Source organism: Dipodomys spectabilis, unplaced genomic scaffold (assembly GCF_019054845.1).
Source record: "Dipodomys spectabilis isolate Male_0828 unplaced genomic scaffold, ASM1905484v1 ptg000001l, whole genome shotgun sequence".
NCBI lineage: Eukaryota > Metazoa > Chordata > Mammalia > Rodentia > Heteromyidae > Dipodomys > Dipodomys spectabilis.
In genome coordinates this window covers 24803027-24818262 of record NW_024870678.1, presented here as the reverse complement: position 1 = coordinate 24818262, position 15236 = coordinate 24803027, and the positions used below count along the sequence as shown (strand labels likewise).

General features: G+C 40.9%; 1 protein-coding gene across 1 annotated transcript in view; it reads left to right on the top strand.

The window, feature by feature from the left end:
• Positions 1–8569: 8569 nt before the first annotated feature.
• Positions 8570–15236, top strand: part of Txlnb (taxilin beta) — a 42246-nt gene continuing 35579 nt past the window's right edge. Inside the window, exon 1 of the mRNA XM_042668526.1 lies at positions 8570–9014. Coding sequence (XP_042524460.1) covers positions 8570–9014 — 445 coding nt within the window. The remainder of the gene's footprint in view (positions 9015–15236) is intronic.

Sequence of the window (15236 nt, the reverse complement as noted above, 5' to 3'; positions counted from 1 at the left end):
CTGAGGATCAGAGTTCAAAGCCAGCCCGGGAAGGAAAGTCCATGAGACTCTTATCTCCAATAAACCACTAGAAAACGGGAAGTGGCGCTGTGGCTCAAGTGGTAGAACGCTCACCTTGAGCTGAAGAGCTGAGGGACAGCGCCCAAGCCTAGAGTTCAAGCCCCACAACTGACCCAAAAAAAAAAAAAAAAAAGAATAGTGTTGTATTAAGCATGCAAGTTCAAGTACGTTTTGGGGTACCATTATTTCATCTCCTTTTAATATATTCCTGGATTATGTGGTAGCTCTGTTTTTACTTTCCAGGTATTTTTAAAGAAATTTCCATAATGCCTAAAGTCATTTATAGTCCTAACAACAATGTATAAGGGTTCCATCTTCACCCTGTCCTCACTAGATCGGTTATTCTATGTCTCTTTGGAGCATAGCCATTCTAACTGGGATGAGGTGGACTCAACTGACTTTTGATTTACATTTTATAAGGACCAAACATAAATCCTCATTATGGATCATTCTTAGGCTTTTGCTCTGAGTCACAGAGGCGGGAGTTTCCCTCCTGTTGTGAGTATGAATCATTACCGGGTAGACACAGCCATCTAGAGCTGACTGAGGCATATCTTGGCCAGGGTAAAGTCTTTTCAAGCCAGTGCAAGTTTTCTGGAGCAGCCAGAGCCGGAGCAAGGCCGCCAGAGGCAGAAATGGTGGCTTCCGTGGCATCCAAAGCCGCGGTGGTCCTTGCAGCTGCAGTGGGGTGGCCTCTGCGTGACGCAGAAGGCCTCAAAGGCAGCATCCGCTGGTCGCCAGAGAAGGGGCTGCTTCGCAGACAGCTCCTCACTCAAGGCAGCTGGACACAAGGGAGGGACTGTCAGCTGTCCCTCGAGCAGCAACTGGCTCACACTTGACAACTTTTGCCCATTGAAAACAGCAAAAGATGCTTACAATGCAGTCCTGGGAAAATAGCCTTATTAGCAGTCGTTTATAGGGCCTAACTCCCCGTCAAAGACCCTTGGGGAAAATTGGATCCTTCAGTCTGTTTTTTTAGGGTTTTAAAGTAATATCTATTTTAATGTTAGTGTGTAAAAACTGCGAATCTAAAGATGCATACCTAGTTCCCCTCTTTTTTTTGGGGGGAAGGGGGGAGGGCACTAATAGAGTTCAAACTCAGGGCCTCACACTTGCTAAGCAGGTGCTGTACCACAAACGCCACTGCACCAGTCCCTTTTGTCATTGGTTATTTTCATTTTATGCCAAGGCTGGCCTGGTCTACTAGGATAGGTTTTCTAGGATAACAGGCATGTGACACAAGACCCAGTCATTGGCTGAGATAGCGTCTCGTAGATTTTGATGCTAAAGCTGGCCTCAAACCACAATCTCCTAGTCTCTGCTTCTCAAGTTTCTAGGATGATAGAGGGTTTTTGTTTGTTCATTTTTTGTCTTTGTGTGTGTGTGTGTGTGTGTGTGTGTGTCATGGGGCTTTAACTCTGGGCCTGGGCACTGTCCCTGCACTCTTCAGCTCAAGGTGAGCACTCTACTACTTGAGCCAAGCACCACTTCCAGTTTTCTGGTGGTTAATTGAAGATAAGAGTCTCATGGACTTTCCTGCCCACGCTGGCTTTGAACCTTGATCCTCAGATCTCAGCCTCCTGAGTAGCTAGGATTACAGGCATGAGCCATCAGCACCCAGCTGGATGATAGGTTTGTAATTATTGTGAAGGTCTATTTTCATATGAGTACATATTGGTATAAATGATCATTTAGTTCAATCAAAGTCAGATATTTTTCCTTTAAATTAATTTCAACATTATTTAAGTTATTTTGTTAAAAAGATTCTGTACATTACTTAGAGAAGCATAGGTATATCATTAGGGTTTACTTAGAACTCTGACTGCCTTGCACCCATCCACAATATGATGCTACCTAGTCTGACAACTTTACAAAACACTTGGAACGTAACACATTTTTCACTTATACATTTTACTAGCAAGCAATGCACTGACTATCTTTTATTTCTTAAGTACTGAAAAGGTTTTATTTGGAACTCTATTTGTTAGGTTAACTTATCAACATATATGTCTCTACTGAATGCAGAGAAAGAAGTAGGGAAACATTTGAGAATGGGAAGCTTTCATTTCCTTTTGCTGCTGTAAGAACTGACCACAAACTTAGTGGTTTTAAAACAACACAACGGTACTATTTTACAGTTCTGGTCCTCAAATGTCTAGCATGAATTTTGCCAGCTCACTATCAGCAGGACTGCATTCTCTGGAAACTCTACAGGAGAATGCGTTTCCTTACCTTTCCAGGCTCCTACAAGCTTCTTGTATTTCTTGGCTGATAAGTCTATACCACTTTGACCTATGCTTAGAGTACCAGATCTTTTTTTTCCCTCACTCCAACCTTCCATCTCTCAATTATAAAGACCCTAGAATGACAGTGGATTCACTCAGAAACTTCTAGATAACAGCCCTACATCAAGAGTCCTAACTTAATCACATGTGCCCAGTCCCTTTTGCCATAAAGTAACATATCACTGAATACAAACATTAGAACATGGATTACTTTGGCAGACGGCATTATTCTGCCTGCTACAACTGTGCCAGATTAGCCACATAAAAAAAGCTGGTGGAAGCCAGGCCCAAAGAAACATAGGTCCCATGGTTTCCCTTATTTGCAATAACTAGTATATGTCTAGGACAAGCAGAGAAGGTCAAAAGCTATGTGCATATGACCATATAAGATGATGTTAAGTGAAATGAACCCCAAGACAGGGACAGAAGTGGTTTTTTCTTGCTTGCTATTGTTTTTAACGCATTTATAATGTACTATGTGACTTTTTTGTGTTTCTTTATATGTTCCTCCCCCACAGTATAACACCTGTTTTCACTGTATTTGATTCCGGTGCCCTGCATCTTGTATATACATTTTTCTAATTTGGGGAGGGGAAGGGAAAAAACAAAATGCTTAAATAGGGATACAGGGTGACCCATTGTAACAATGAGATGCACAAGACATTATGTTGAAAATGAACTTTACAACTTCGGCTGAGGGGTGAGGGGGGAATAGTTGGGAAGGTAGGGATGGTAGGGGAAAAACAAAGGAGGAGGTAACAATGCTCGATAGGAAATGTCCTCATTACCTTACTCATGTAACTGTAACCCCTCTGTCCAGTACTTTTACAATAAAAAATATATTTAAAAACAAAACAAAGCTGGTGGAAGAAATCTGCCCCCACTGGGGAAAAGTGTCGATATACATTCTCCAGAACAAGAGGAGAGGAGTTCATCTAAGAGAAAGGCACCTTGTGTTGAGTGTGGAAGAGACTTGCAAAGAGGGGCAGAGCTGCAGTACAGGCCAAAGAACAGAGCTCCCTCAGGGCTCCCCCAAGATGACATCACTTAGCAAGATTGGGGTCCCGGGTTGGGCCAATCATGTGCACAAAACCCAGCTCCAAATGGCCACCTCCATTTTTTAAAATTCGAATTCTGCGAACAAACCAAGCAGTGCCATGGTCCTGGGCTTCCGCATCCTTCTTCCACGATGGCTGGAAGAAACCTGACACTCATCAGCCTCGTCCCAAGAAGGGGGCGAGGAGGAGCGGTGAATCACGAACCACAGTGGAATGGAGCCAAGAAATAAGCAAAAGTGATGTGGCCCCCACCCAGCCACCCAGCCAAAGGACAATGGTGAAAACGGCCAGGGGGTTATTTATCCAAGGTTAAAATTTTTAAAAGGACAAAACATGGAGCATCCAATTTAATCTTCCAGTTGCTTTTATTCTCTTAAGATATTCCCTTGGCAACAGCTTCTGAAGCTGGGAGGATTCGTCTCTTGCTGTGTCATCCCATGTTCCCTTCCCCGCCCCCCTCCTGCTGCCTGTGGGCTCCGTGTGTGTGTGTGTGTGTGTGTGTGTGTATTTGGTTTCTCTCTCCCCTGTAAGAGCACAGCCCTTCTCCTGTTCCTGCTCTTGCTGCTCTGCCTGGCTTTCTGCTGCCTCTTTCCTCTCCTTTCTCTTCCTGCTTAGCTCCAGGCCCTCTGGTAAGTGTGACAAACACTCCCCCAAGCCCGGAGAAGAAAGTGCAGTTTGTAGTGCTGGAAATGTGCAACTTGGACACGGCCAGGGAACTGCTGAAGAACTTGCCATTGTTGTATTCAAATTCCAGTGTGTTGCTCAGGAAGGGAAGGGGTGTGTGTGTGTGTGTGTGTGTGTGTGTGTGTGTGTGTGTGTGTGTGTGTGTGTGTGTGTGTGTGTGTGTGTGTGTGTGTGTGTGTGTGTGTGTGTGTGTGTCCACTGGGACTGCCAGTGCAAAGGAAAATTCAGAGGAGGGAGGAGGGGTCAATAAAGTTTTTAGAAGATAAAATTCAGAAATTGTTTCTTGGCTATCAAATACATTGCTAAGAAGGAATAATTGAAAAATAACAAAGTTCTTTGTTCTCCTCCCTGCCCTCTTGCTAATTTGTCTAAGTTCTTCTTGTAGGAATTGTGTTGTGCTGTTAGGCCACTTTAAAATACTTGTGATGGTTCTTTCTCCCTTGTCATTACGTTTGGAGTTTGGGGAAATGAAAACAGGACTAGCTAGTATAATAAACAGGACAAGTATATAATAAACATATACAATAAATTTCATTTCTATTTTATTTTATAGATAAGTAGTCAGAAAGAGACAGACAGATGGGTGGAGGGGTCAGGGATAAAGGGTCATTGGTAAAAGTACTCGTGTAGGACAATGAGGCCCTGTGTTCCCAGCACAACACCCAAAATACAGCAACATCAACACTAACATAAATGTGGTATAGAAGCTCAAGGAATGTCCATAGAACTAAGAATGAAAACTTGAACCATTGTGACTTCCGATGAATGACTAAGTCAAGGACAAAAAAGAAAAAAAAAACATTTTGCAGGTAACCTAACTACAGCAAAACTATGGACAGACATGTCTTAATTACTTACTTGGAAGTTCAGTTTACTTTAGGTTTTTTTTCCATCCAAAAATACTTTAAAACCCACATAGGGATTTAAACCAGTAAGTGCTTACTATTTTTAATTTGATTTTAAAATTATTCTCTGCACTTCCAAGGATAAAGTGCTACACACCATGACTCATTTTAGATGAGCTTAAAATAGCTTCTGGCTGGACCGAGGGTGACATGTGTCTTCTCTGAGTTTAGGGGAGGCAGAAGTTATATATAGATGAGTGTGTCTAATAAGGAGAGAGCAGGAGAAAGAAGTTATAGTGCTAGAGACTATTGGTTTTATAGATAAGACCATTTTACTTGGTAAAAGTTGGTGAATGAACATTGATGAGCTTACTTCCTGGTAGTCAACGGGACTGAGAGCGAGTACTAGTCGTCACTTTGATTGGTCCTCCTGCGCTCGCTTCCAAGCATTTGACTTCGATCTTGACAATGGAAGAAGGAAGCCATGCAGTTAGGAGAAACAATTTTTTGTTTTCATTTTGATACCAACACAACAGCAAAAAGCTGTGAACTAGAGGGCCTTGCCACCTTTTTATGCGGCTAATTAGCAACTATTAAATGTTATTTACAGGGGCTGGGAAGGTGGCTCAGTGGTAAAGCACTTGCCTTGCATGCTTGAGGCCCTGGGTTCAATTCCTCAGCACCCAACCATAAGCAAAAAAAAAAAAAAAAAAAATCCAGAAGTGGCGCTGTGGCTCAAGTGGTAGAGCGCTAGCCTTGAGCTGAAGAGCTGAGGGGCAGTGCCCAGGCTCAGAGTTCAGGTCCACGACCGGACCCAAAATTAAATACTATTTACAAATGAAATGCATCATACTTTAAATGTCTAAGCCAAACCTATTTACCCTACACAGGGTAATAACCAGAAGTCTTAGAATCTTTTTTTTTTTTTTTTGCTAGTCCTAGGCTCAAACTCAGGGCCTGGGTGCTGTCCCTTGTTAGGTTTTTAAAAAGAGGTAGCCGAGTAAAAACTGCACCAGCACGCACGTGGTATTCAGGTAAGGGGGAGGTTTATTCAGTAGACCTGCTGGGACCAGGCAAGGTTGGCACTCCACGTGGCTGAGAAAGGCCTGGCAATGAGAGAGAGCTGGGAAAGAGAGGAAAGAGCTAGAAAAGAAGAGCAGAGAGAGAGCAGAGAGAGCTAGAAAAGAAGAGCAAGAGCAAGAGAGCTAGAAGAGCAAGAGCAAGAGAGCTAGAAAAGAAGAGCAAGAGCAAGAGAGCTAGAAAAGAAGAGCAAGAGCAAGAGAGCTAGAAAAGAAGAGCAAGAGAGCTAGAAACGAACAGAGAGAGAAAGAGAGAGTCTGGGCCTGGGCTAGGCCTTATGTAGGGTATGGGCGGGGAAAGGTGTGGCCACATCAAATTCAGATGTGACCTCTTCCAGGTGTCTCAGTTGCCTAGGTAACGCAGGTACTGGGTGGAGACTTTGCTGCGAGGAGGGTGGAGTCTGCTTGCCATCCAGGAGCGGACCTTACATCCCTGAGCTCCTTTTGCTCAACTAGTGTTCTACCACTTGATCCACAGTGTCACTTCCAGCCTTTTCTGAGTAGTTTATTGGAGATAAGAGTCTCAAGGACTTTTCTGCCCGGGCTGGTGTCAAACCATATCCTCAGATCTCAGCCTCCTGAGTAGCTAGGATTACAGATATGATCCATCTGTCCCTGGCTTAAGTCTTGGAATTCTTAACTCATTCCCTCAACCCATATTTCCCCAAAGCTCATGGTACGTCTGAATTATATCCCTCATTGATTTACTCCCTGTATATTATACATAGGTATTTCTTTTTAAAATATTATTAAATTTCCTAAGGGATTTTTGACTTAGAAGTGAAAGTTGTCATCTGTTTTCTTCTAAAAGGAAGTCATTTTAGAGTAGAACAAAGACTATTGTAGAAATTTAAAGAATTAATATCACAAGTATCATCATGTTTCCAAATTAGTTGGCTTATTTATGCCCTCTCTCATTCCTTGTCTTACTTATTAAAATGATGATAGTTTGAACCTCAGAAAACCTGTTTTTTTTAAAGTGATAATTGCATGTTCCCCTCTAAGAAAAAGAAAACAGAGAAGAAATATTTCCTATTACTAACATAATATGTTTATATCAAAGAACACTAATCCAATGATGACTTGTGGAACAAAATAATGCTTAGGGACTTATTTATTTATGTAAGCCCATCCTAGGGCTTGAACTCAGGGCCTGACTCCTGTCCTTGGGCTTTTTTGCTCAAGGCTAGTATTCTACTGCTTTAGCCCCAGCTCCACTTCTGGCTTTTTTTAGTGGTTAATGGGAGATAAGAGTCTCAAGGACTTTCTTGCCTGGATTGGCTTTGAACTGCCATCTTCAGATCTCAGCCTCCCGAGTAGCTGGGATTACCCACGTAGCCATTGACATCCAGCTTACAAACCTACCTAGGATGAATGATTTTAGGAAGCACATTAGTTTTTGTACTAAATATTTTAACTTTGAAAAAAATGTATATATCTATGTAGCTCCAGCGATTAGGAATTATCAGTAATACTGGATACTACTGAAATCTGAAGAGCAAACCAAAAATATGCCAGTAATAGAACTTGATTTGAAAAATGTTTCTTGTTCTTTCTACCTCACCAATTGTAAAGTCAATGGTTTGTGAAGGTACATTGAGATCTTCTTCCTTCTTCTTCTGGTTCTTCTGCTTCTGCTTCTTCTTTTCTTCTTCTTCCTCCTCCTCCTCCCTCCTCCTCCCTCCTCCTCCTCCTCCTCCTCCTCCTCCTCCTCCTCCTCCTCCTCCTCCTCCTCCTCCTCCTCCTCCTCCTCCTCCTCCTCCTCCTCCTCCTCCTCCTCCTCCTCCTCCTCCTCCTCCTCCTCTTCCTCTTCCTCTTCCTCCTCCTTTCTTTTGCTAGTCCTGGGGCTTGAACTCAGGGCCTGGGCACTGTCCCTAAGTTTCTTTTGCTCAAGACTAGCATTCTACCACTTGAGCCACAGCACCACTTCTGGCTTTTTGTGTGTATGTGGTACTGAGGAATCAAACCCAGGGCTTCATGCATGCTAGGCAAGTACTCTACTATTAAGCCACATTCCCAGTCCCATAAAGAGTATTTTAAATATTCAGAGGAGTTACACCTTTAGGTTCCTCCCCTAAGAGCATCCTCCTTTTTAGGCTGACTGTGTGTGAATGCCTAGAGTCCTATATAATTTATTGTGTCCCAGAGTATTTTAGATCTAGCTTCCACATATGAAAGAAAACATGCACTGTTTGTCTCTCTGATCTTGGCTTACCTCCCTTAACATGATTTTTTTCTAGATCTATACAAATGACATAATCTATTTTTTTTTTGCCAGTCCTGGGCTTGAACTTAGAGCCTGGGCTCTGTCCCCAAGACCCTCTGTGCCCCAGCCTAATACTCTACCACTTGACACACAGCACCACTTCCAGCTTTTTCTGTTTATGTAGTACTGAGGAATAGAACCCAGGACTTCATGCATTCTAGGCAAGCACTCTACCACTAAGCCACATTCCTAGCCCAGAGATCTTTTTAATTGATATCTTTGCCATTAATATGTCATTGGGTTAACTGGGTTAATACTTAACTATGTTTACCACCAGATTCTACTGCCCTTTATGGAGGCTAATCACTCTGAACAGCCCTCAACCAAACCAGCACCACAGTCAACACCCCCAAATGACAGTTCATCATCACCCAATCAAAATGTCATGGGAAAGCAAGATGGTCAGGATTCCTCAACTTCACTCCAAGCAGCAGAGCAGGTGGCAAGTATACACTCTGAGAAAGGAGCTCACGATATCTCCGACGAATTGAATAGACAACTGGAAGACATCATAAGCATGTATGGGTCTGCTGCAGGTACAACTGGCAAAGAAGGCCCTGCCAAGCCCAAGGAGCAGTCTGAAAATGCAGAAGTACCTGACCATGAGGATGGGGACTGTGAAGAAACTGCTGAAGAGGCTGAAAGAGCAGCCAGTGCTCCTGGAGAGCCATCCACAGGCAAAGACCCAGCCAGCAATAAAGAGCAAAAATTGGAAAAGAAGATCCTAAAAGGATTAGGCAAGTAGATATACTCCATATTACCATGTTTTGCGGGGGTGTTGGTACTAGAACTTGGGGCCTGGGTACTGTTCCTGAGCTTTGTTGCTCAGGGCTAGAGCTCTACCACTTGAGCTGTAGCTCAACTTCCAGTTTTTGAATGGTTAATTGGAGGTCAGAGTCACCTGGACTTAACTGCCTAGATTGGCTTCAAACTGTGACCATTAGCTCTCAGCCTTTTGAGTAACTAGTATTACTCAGATAAGCCATCAGCACCCACCCAATTATAGTACTTAAAAAAATAAAACTACAAAAGCAGTGTACTTCCTAAGCTTTACTAAAAGTTACATCTAATATTTAGACTACGATAGCCCCCTCAGGACTTTCCTAAATTTCCTCTTGCTTTGTTTGTCCCTGGCTTCTTCCTCTTGATAGAGGTCACATGAAATTTTCAACTGGTTTTTCATCTACTCTGTATGGCAGTGGTAATTCCCATTGCTTTTGGAGAGAAGATATATTTTTTCAGAAAAAAAACCCACATTTTCTAAGGCCTTGGTCAAATTCCAACCAGTCCCAGTTTTACTTCATATGAGGGTACAGCCAAAACATTCCCTTCCTGAACACCCTGAACACCAAGCACACGGCAATCCTTCTGATCTTTCTCAGTGTTCAAACTTCCCATTGTCCATCCCCTGTATTCATTTCTTACTGCCATCAGTTCAGCCCTCGTCTGAGATCTTTATTGTACCATGCCCTTTTTTTCTTTGTTTAATTAACCAGTATTTGAAATTATATATTTATTTTGGGGATCTTTTATCTGAACAGTAGGGTATCAGTGTGCTTAGACATTACTGTATGCCTACTGCATAGGTCAAGAAATGACATATTCTAGGCTCAATAGATATTTCTGAATATCTACTGGAAAAATTGGGAAATAGCAATTGGAAGAATTGCTTATACCCAAGCTATTGGAGTCTGCATACAAGCAAAATATAAAAAGGTAAGTTTTTTTTCCATAAAATGATTATCAATGAGATCACTTAGTAATATATTCCATGACTACATAAAATATTTTGATTAAACACAACTCATCAGAAATGTATCGATTATCTTTGTCATTAATTGCAGAAAATATATACTCCATTGGTTTAATAAGAAAACATATACTTCATTGGTTTATAAGTATGTTAATGTCTAGCCATCGTGGGACACTGTACTAAGTATACAAAAGTAAAGAAGCTCTAGATAGGATAGATAGATAGATAGATAGATAGATAGATAGATAGATAGATAGATGATATATAAACTACTTTGTATATAGATAAGTGCCAAATCAGGAGGAGGATTTTCTTTTAAGTATGAGGGACTGGTAAAAACCAACAATAGTTTTAAAAGAAGAGTGAGAATGTTAACTTTCTCCTGAAAAGATGTTAATGTACATAGTAAAGTCTCACTACCAATCTGTCTTTCCTGGTGAAATTTCACTGAGAGTATCATTAGGTGATAATTTTCTCATTGTGCTAGGCTGAACTTTTATCCTCCATTAAATGTTTTGCAGCAATCATACGACTGTCTTCCATGCTGGATGGCTAGCTTATCAAGGGAAGTAGTGACATTTTATTTGTTTCTGGAAGAGAGACTGGGAGAATGAATAGGCATTGGGGCTCAAACTAGGTTCAAACTTCAGTAATAGATTGGCCTGAAGTATGTCTACATTTGAGTAAGATAGCACTATCATGAGTAAAAATCATTGAAGGGCTAATTAATACCCCTCCCAATTACCTACTTGATCCACTCAATATAGAGATCAATCTTTAAAAATCTCTTCCATTTCCAAAGTACAAACTGTGAATCAATCTAGAGAGTTTTTTTAATATTAAGATAATGAAGTTGCTCTATGTTGCAGAGCAAGTCTCCTTCTCTAATCAAAACATCTCAGACATGTCCTTTTGAATTAATGGCGTTAAATTTTCCATAGAAAGTTACCATAAACACTTATTTCAGAGGTAAACAAGTTCAAGTGTTTCTAATCAGTATGTTCCTAATGCACATCCTTAACCATTTTACCTTATCAATTCAAAACGTTTACCCAGGAATCTCTGTAGAGTATGCCATATTGAAAGGAAAGATATGAGGAAAAGAGGAGTAGAGTTCAAAGTAGCCAGTTCTGGCTTCTAAACTCTTTTCCATGAGTTATTTTATAATATAGATTAAGATTATAACTATAGCTGGGTGCTGGTGGCTCATACCTGTAATCCTAGCCAGGTTGGAGGCCAGCCCAGACAGGAAACTTTGTGTAACTTATCTCCAACTAATCACCAGAGCACCAGAAGTAGAACTGTGGCTCAAAATGGTAGAACACTCAACCAGGCTTGAGCAGAAAAGCTCAGGGGCAGGTCCAGGCCCTGAGTTCAAGCCCTACAATTGACAAAATTAAAAAGCTGGATGTGGAGGTGGTTCAAGAGCTAGAGTGCCAGCCTTAAACAGAAAAGCCAATCAAGATCATAAGGCTCTGGGTTTCAAGCCCCAATACCAGCACACACACACACACACACACACACACACACACACACACACTTTATAATTATACAATTACTAAATAATTACAATTGTACAATTGTACAATTGCCAAATAATAATGGATACAAAAATAGATATGAATTTTGTCATTTCCTAAACTTACTGGATCAGGATGACTGTGTGGTTTTTCACAGCTGAATCTACAACCCAAGCATTCAGGACTTGTTTTTCCAATAGAGGATGTGTATTCTCCCACAATCAACACACCATATCCTGACACAGTTGGGAGCATTTTTTAAATCTTTTTAGCTGGTAGAGTCTCTTTCCCCTTGATATCTGAACTGAAAGAAAGAAAAGAGTCTTGCGAGCTCCCTGCCACGTCCCATGAATATCTAACATGTCCCCCTTGTCTCCCTCACCCCCACTGCGCAAGCTCAGAAATGGCTTACTCATGACTCCCTTCACAACCTTATGTTGCCTGCATAATAACAAGCACAAGACAATGATATCATATAATATACCTTCTGCTATTTCACTTGTAACTGATGACATAGAAAATCAGAGGTTTGAAGCACAAACCTGGGGGTTGAGGAAACAAAGCTAAGCCCAGGTCCATTCTGAGCTCAGAATCTATCTACTCAACCTGCTAATTTTATAGACAGGGAAATTAAAGCCCAGGGACTTTAGGAGTCTGCCAAAAGGAAAAAAAAAAAGAACTCAGTGACTTGATGTGATTAGTCACAAAGAAGGCAAGGGGGTGGAACTGGCATCAGCATAGCAGGATCAACTGGCATGTTGGTTGAAGAGAACTGGACTATAGCTTAGTTAATGGATCTTGTCCTCCTGATGCTGAGAAGTTTCACAATTATTCTTTTCTCTCTGAAGTGTCAATAATTTTAGTTTATGAAATAAACAGATATAGGAGGGGAAAGAAAACTTAAGAATTTTATTACACGCCAAGGCACGGGGGTATGAAACTTAAAGAAGAGCAAGATGGCTCAATCCTTATAAGGAGCTTCTGTGGGGAAGAATGGTAGCACAGGTTCTGGAAGGTCGAGGAGAGGATCTAACCCAAGTAAAGGGTGTTCCAGGTGGCAGTAATGCATTGTGATCCGTTAGCACCAAGGGACAGATCCCAATCTTGTTAGATCTCTCCTGAACAGAACAACTCTCACTCCACCTATTTACATTACTAAAAGAAAGCTTTTCAGAGCCACTTCCATGACTGCAGAGATATGTAGTTTCTCTGAGCAACTGGTGCCAAAGAAATATATCTGTGGTGGGATATTTTACCCACCCACACCAGATACAGATGAATTTTAGTACCACCTTCTGAGAGGTCTCTAGCTAAGAAGTTGGTATTTCTGTGGTGTCTTCAGACACCCATTTACTTAGCCTTTCTTAGACTGACTTCTTCTGAGATGGTCTGATTCATCCTTTTTGGGTGATATCTTTATACTCTGAGAGGATACTATCCTGTGGCTTAGATGCAGATGCTAAATGTTCTGGAAGGAAAGACAGAACATCAAAGGAATATAAGGAAAAGAGGAATTGGCAAAGACTCATGACACATAGGAAAGCTAGAACTTAGGGCAGAATCTGAGTGGAGAGCAGATTAGAGAAACAGATGCAAAAGAAAAGCATGTCTTGAGTGATTATTGGTGAGCTCTTCTGACCATGGCAGGAAATGAAAGTGCCAGTATCTTACTACTCTTTCTGGATTTGTAAAAATGTTTCCTCTGTGACTGTTAATATTTTAAATACATCATTGGTTGAGCTAATAAGTCAAGGTCCACTCCCCAATTACATGAGAAGCTCCCAATTTAAGATCCCTAAACTACCAGAGACACAAAATGCCAGCTAAGTGGAAAATGTTTGGCCAGAAAATACAAGTAGGGTAGTACTTTTCAAATTGATAGTGGCAATAAAACTGTAAAACCTCTATGAGAAGAACAGTACTAGGTAGAACTCTGATAAATTTCAAAGGTGGATGAAAACCTTCTAGGGTGACTAGACCATCCAAACAATGCTGCTTTGGTTTTGATTGTTATTTAAGTTACAAATGGTTACAATTTCAGTTCTAGGATTATCTAACCTTAAATGCTAAACTCAGGATCCATTTAATCAGCCCATTAATAGTGTGTGTGTATGTGTGTGTGAGTGTGTATGTGTGTGTGTGTGTTTACACCAGTCCTGGAGCATGAACACAGGGTCTAGGCACTGTCCCTGAGCTTCTTTTGCTCAAGGTTAGCATTCTACCACTTGAACCACAGCTCTACTCCCAATGTTTTGGTAGTTTATTGGAGATAGAGTATCAAGGACTTAATGCTTGGGCTTTCTTTGAACTTTGAACTGGACTAACTTTGATACTCAGATCTCAACCCCCTGAGTAGCTAAGATTACAGGCATGAGCCACTGACACTTGGCACAACCCATTAATTATATACAAGGAAGTTGAGGCCACAGAATATAAATGTCTACCAAATAAAGTTGCACAAATAATTGAGGACAGAGTCAGTTCTAGAACTTAGGTCTCCTGGTCTTAGTCCAATGTGAATTTAACTACCCTAACTTCATATTTTCTACATACATAAAAAATTCTCTGAAAAGATATCTGCAAATGTGCAGGGATTATTTAATTATTTTTTATAATTCATAAGAAAACAAAAAAATGAAATATGATTCTGGGTCTACCATTTGAAAGAGGACACTTAATCTTCTCCTATTTTAGGTTTTGATTTCAATACATAGATATCAAAAATAGAACAGAGAAGCACACGAGTTATATTCAAGGCCAACTTTTAAACTTAAAGATAGAAAGTGTAATTTTGGAAGAGAAAAATATGAACACATCGGATTTGTGTGTTATCATCAAATTTAATAAAAACAATTACTTCTATGTAAGAAGTTTGAGAAATATCCTGGTCCACATTTCTGATCCAGTTGTTTGAAGTGATGGATTTTAATTTTCTTCTTGAAGGATAAAGAGGTTTTTTTATTTCTTAGATGTCAAAATAATTCCATTACATTCCAGTGTAACTGTGCCAAGGCCACAGCCAAACAGGACACTGTGGTTCGTGCCCCACGGTTGTCTTTCCTGCAGACTTCCCACTAAACTGACCACTTCCCACTACATGCCTTTGCCAGCTTTAGTGGGGGAGAAAAGGCCCTTGCTTTGGAATGACACATTAGGGAGACGGCGGATAGAATGCCCCCACAGAAAGTCAGTTTTCCTTTTGGGTCAGTAAATGACCCTACGTTTGTGGTCAGTTAATGGTAGCTTTTCTTAGAAGATAAGTAAGTCACTGCCCACTCCTCTCTTCCGTGATCATACCATCAGCTCTGGAGTCCAATAAAACCAACGAATGTTCAAAACCTGAGTGCTGAGTCTCTGAGTTCATAAATTTATGAATTTTGCACATTCCCCATTTTCTTAGATTTTTCTTTGCTGTTGCTGTTAAAGAGAGAAATGACATTTGAAGCTATATTGACCCACCTGAATAGGAATCTTCTATCCAAAATAACACATTTTCTGAGCAGAAAGAGACCTTAGGAAATATGAAGGTTAAACAACAGAAACAAAAGCTACTTTTCACGACTACACAAGAAAAAAAAAACCCTAAACACATTTAGTTCAGGAAGAAAGATCTATTGGATTCATTCACTGTTTTTATGAGAGTTGTCCCAGAATTCACTAAACGTCACAGAAAGACCTTTTTACTT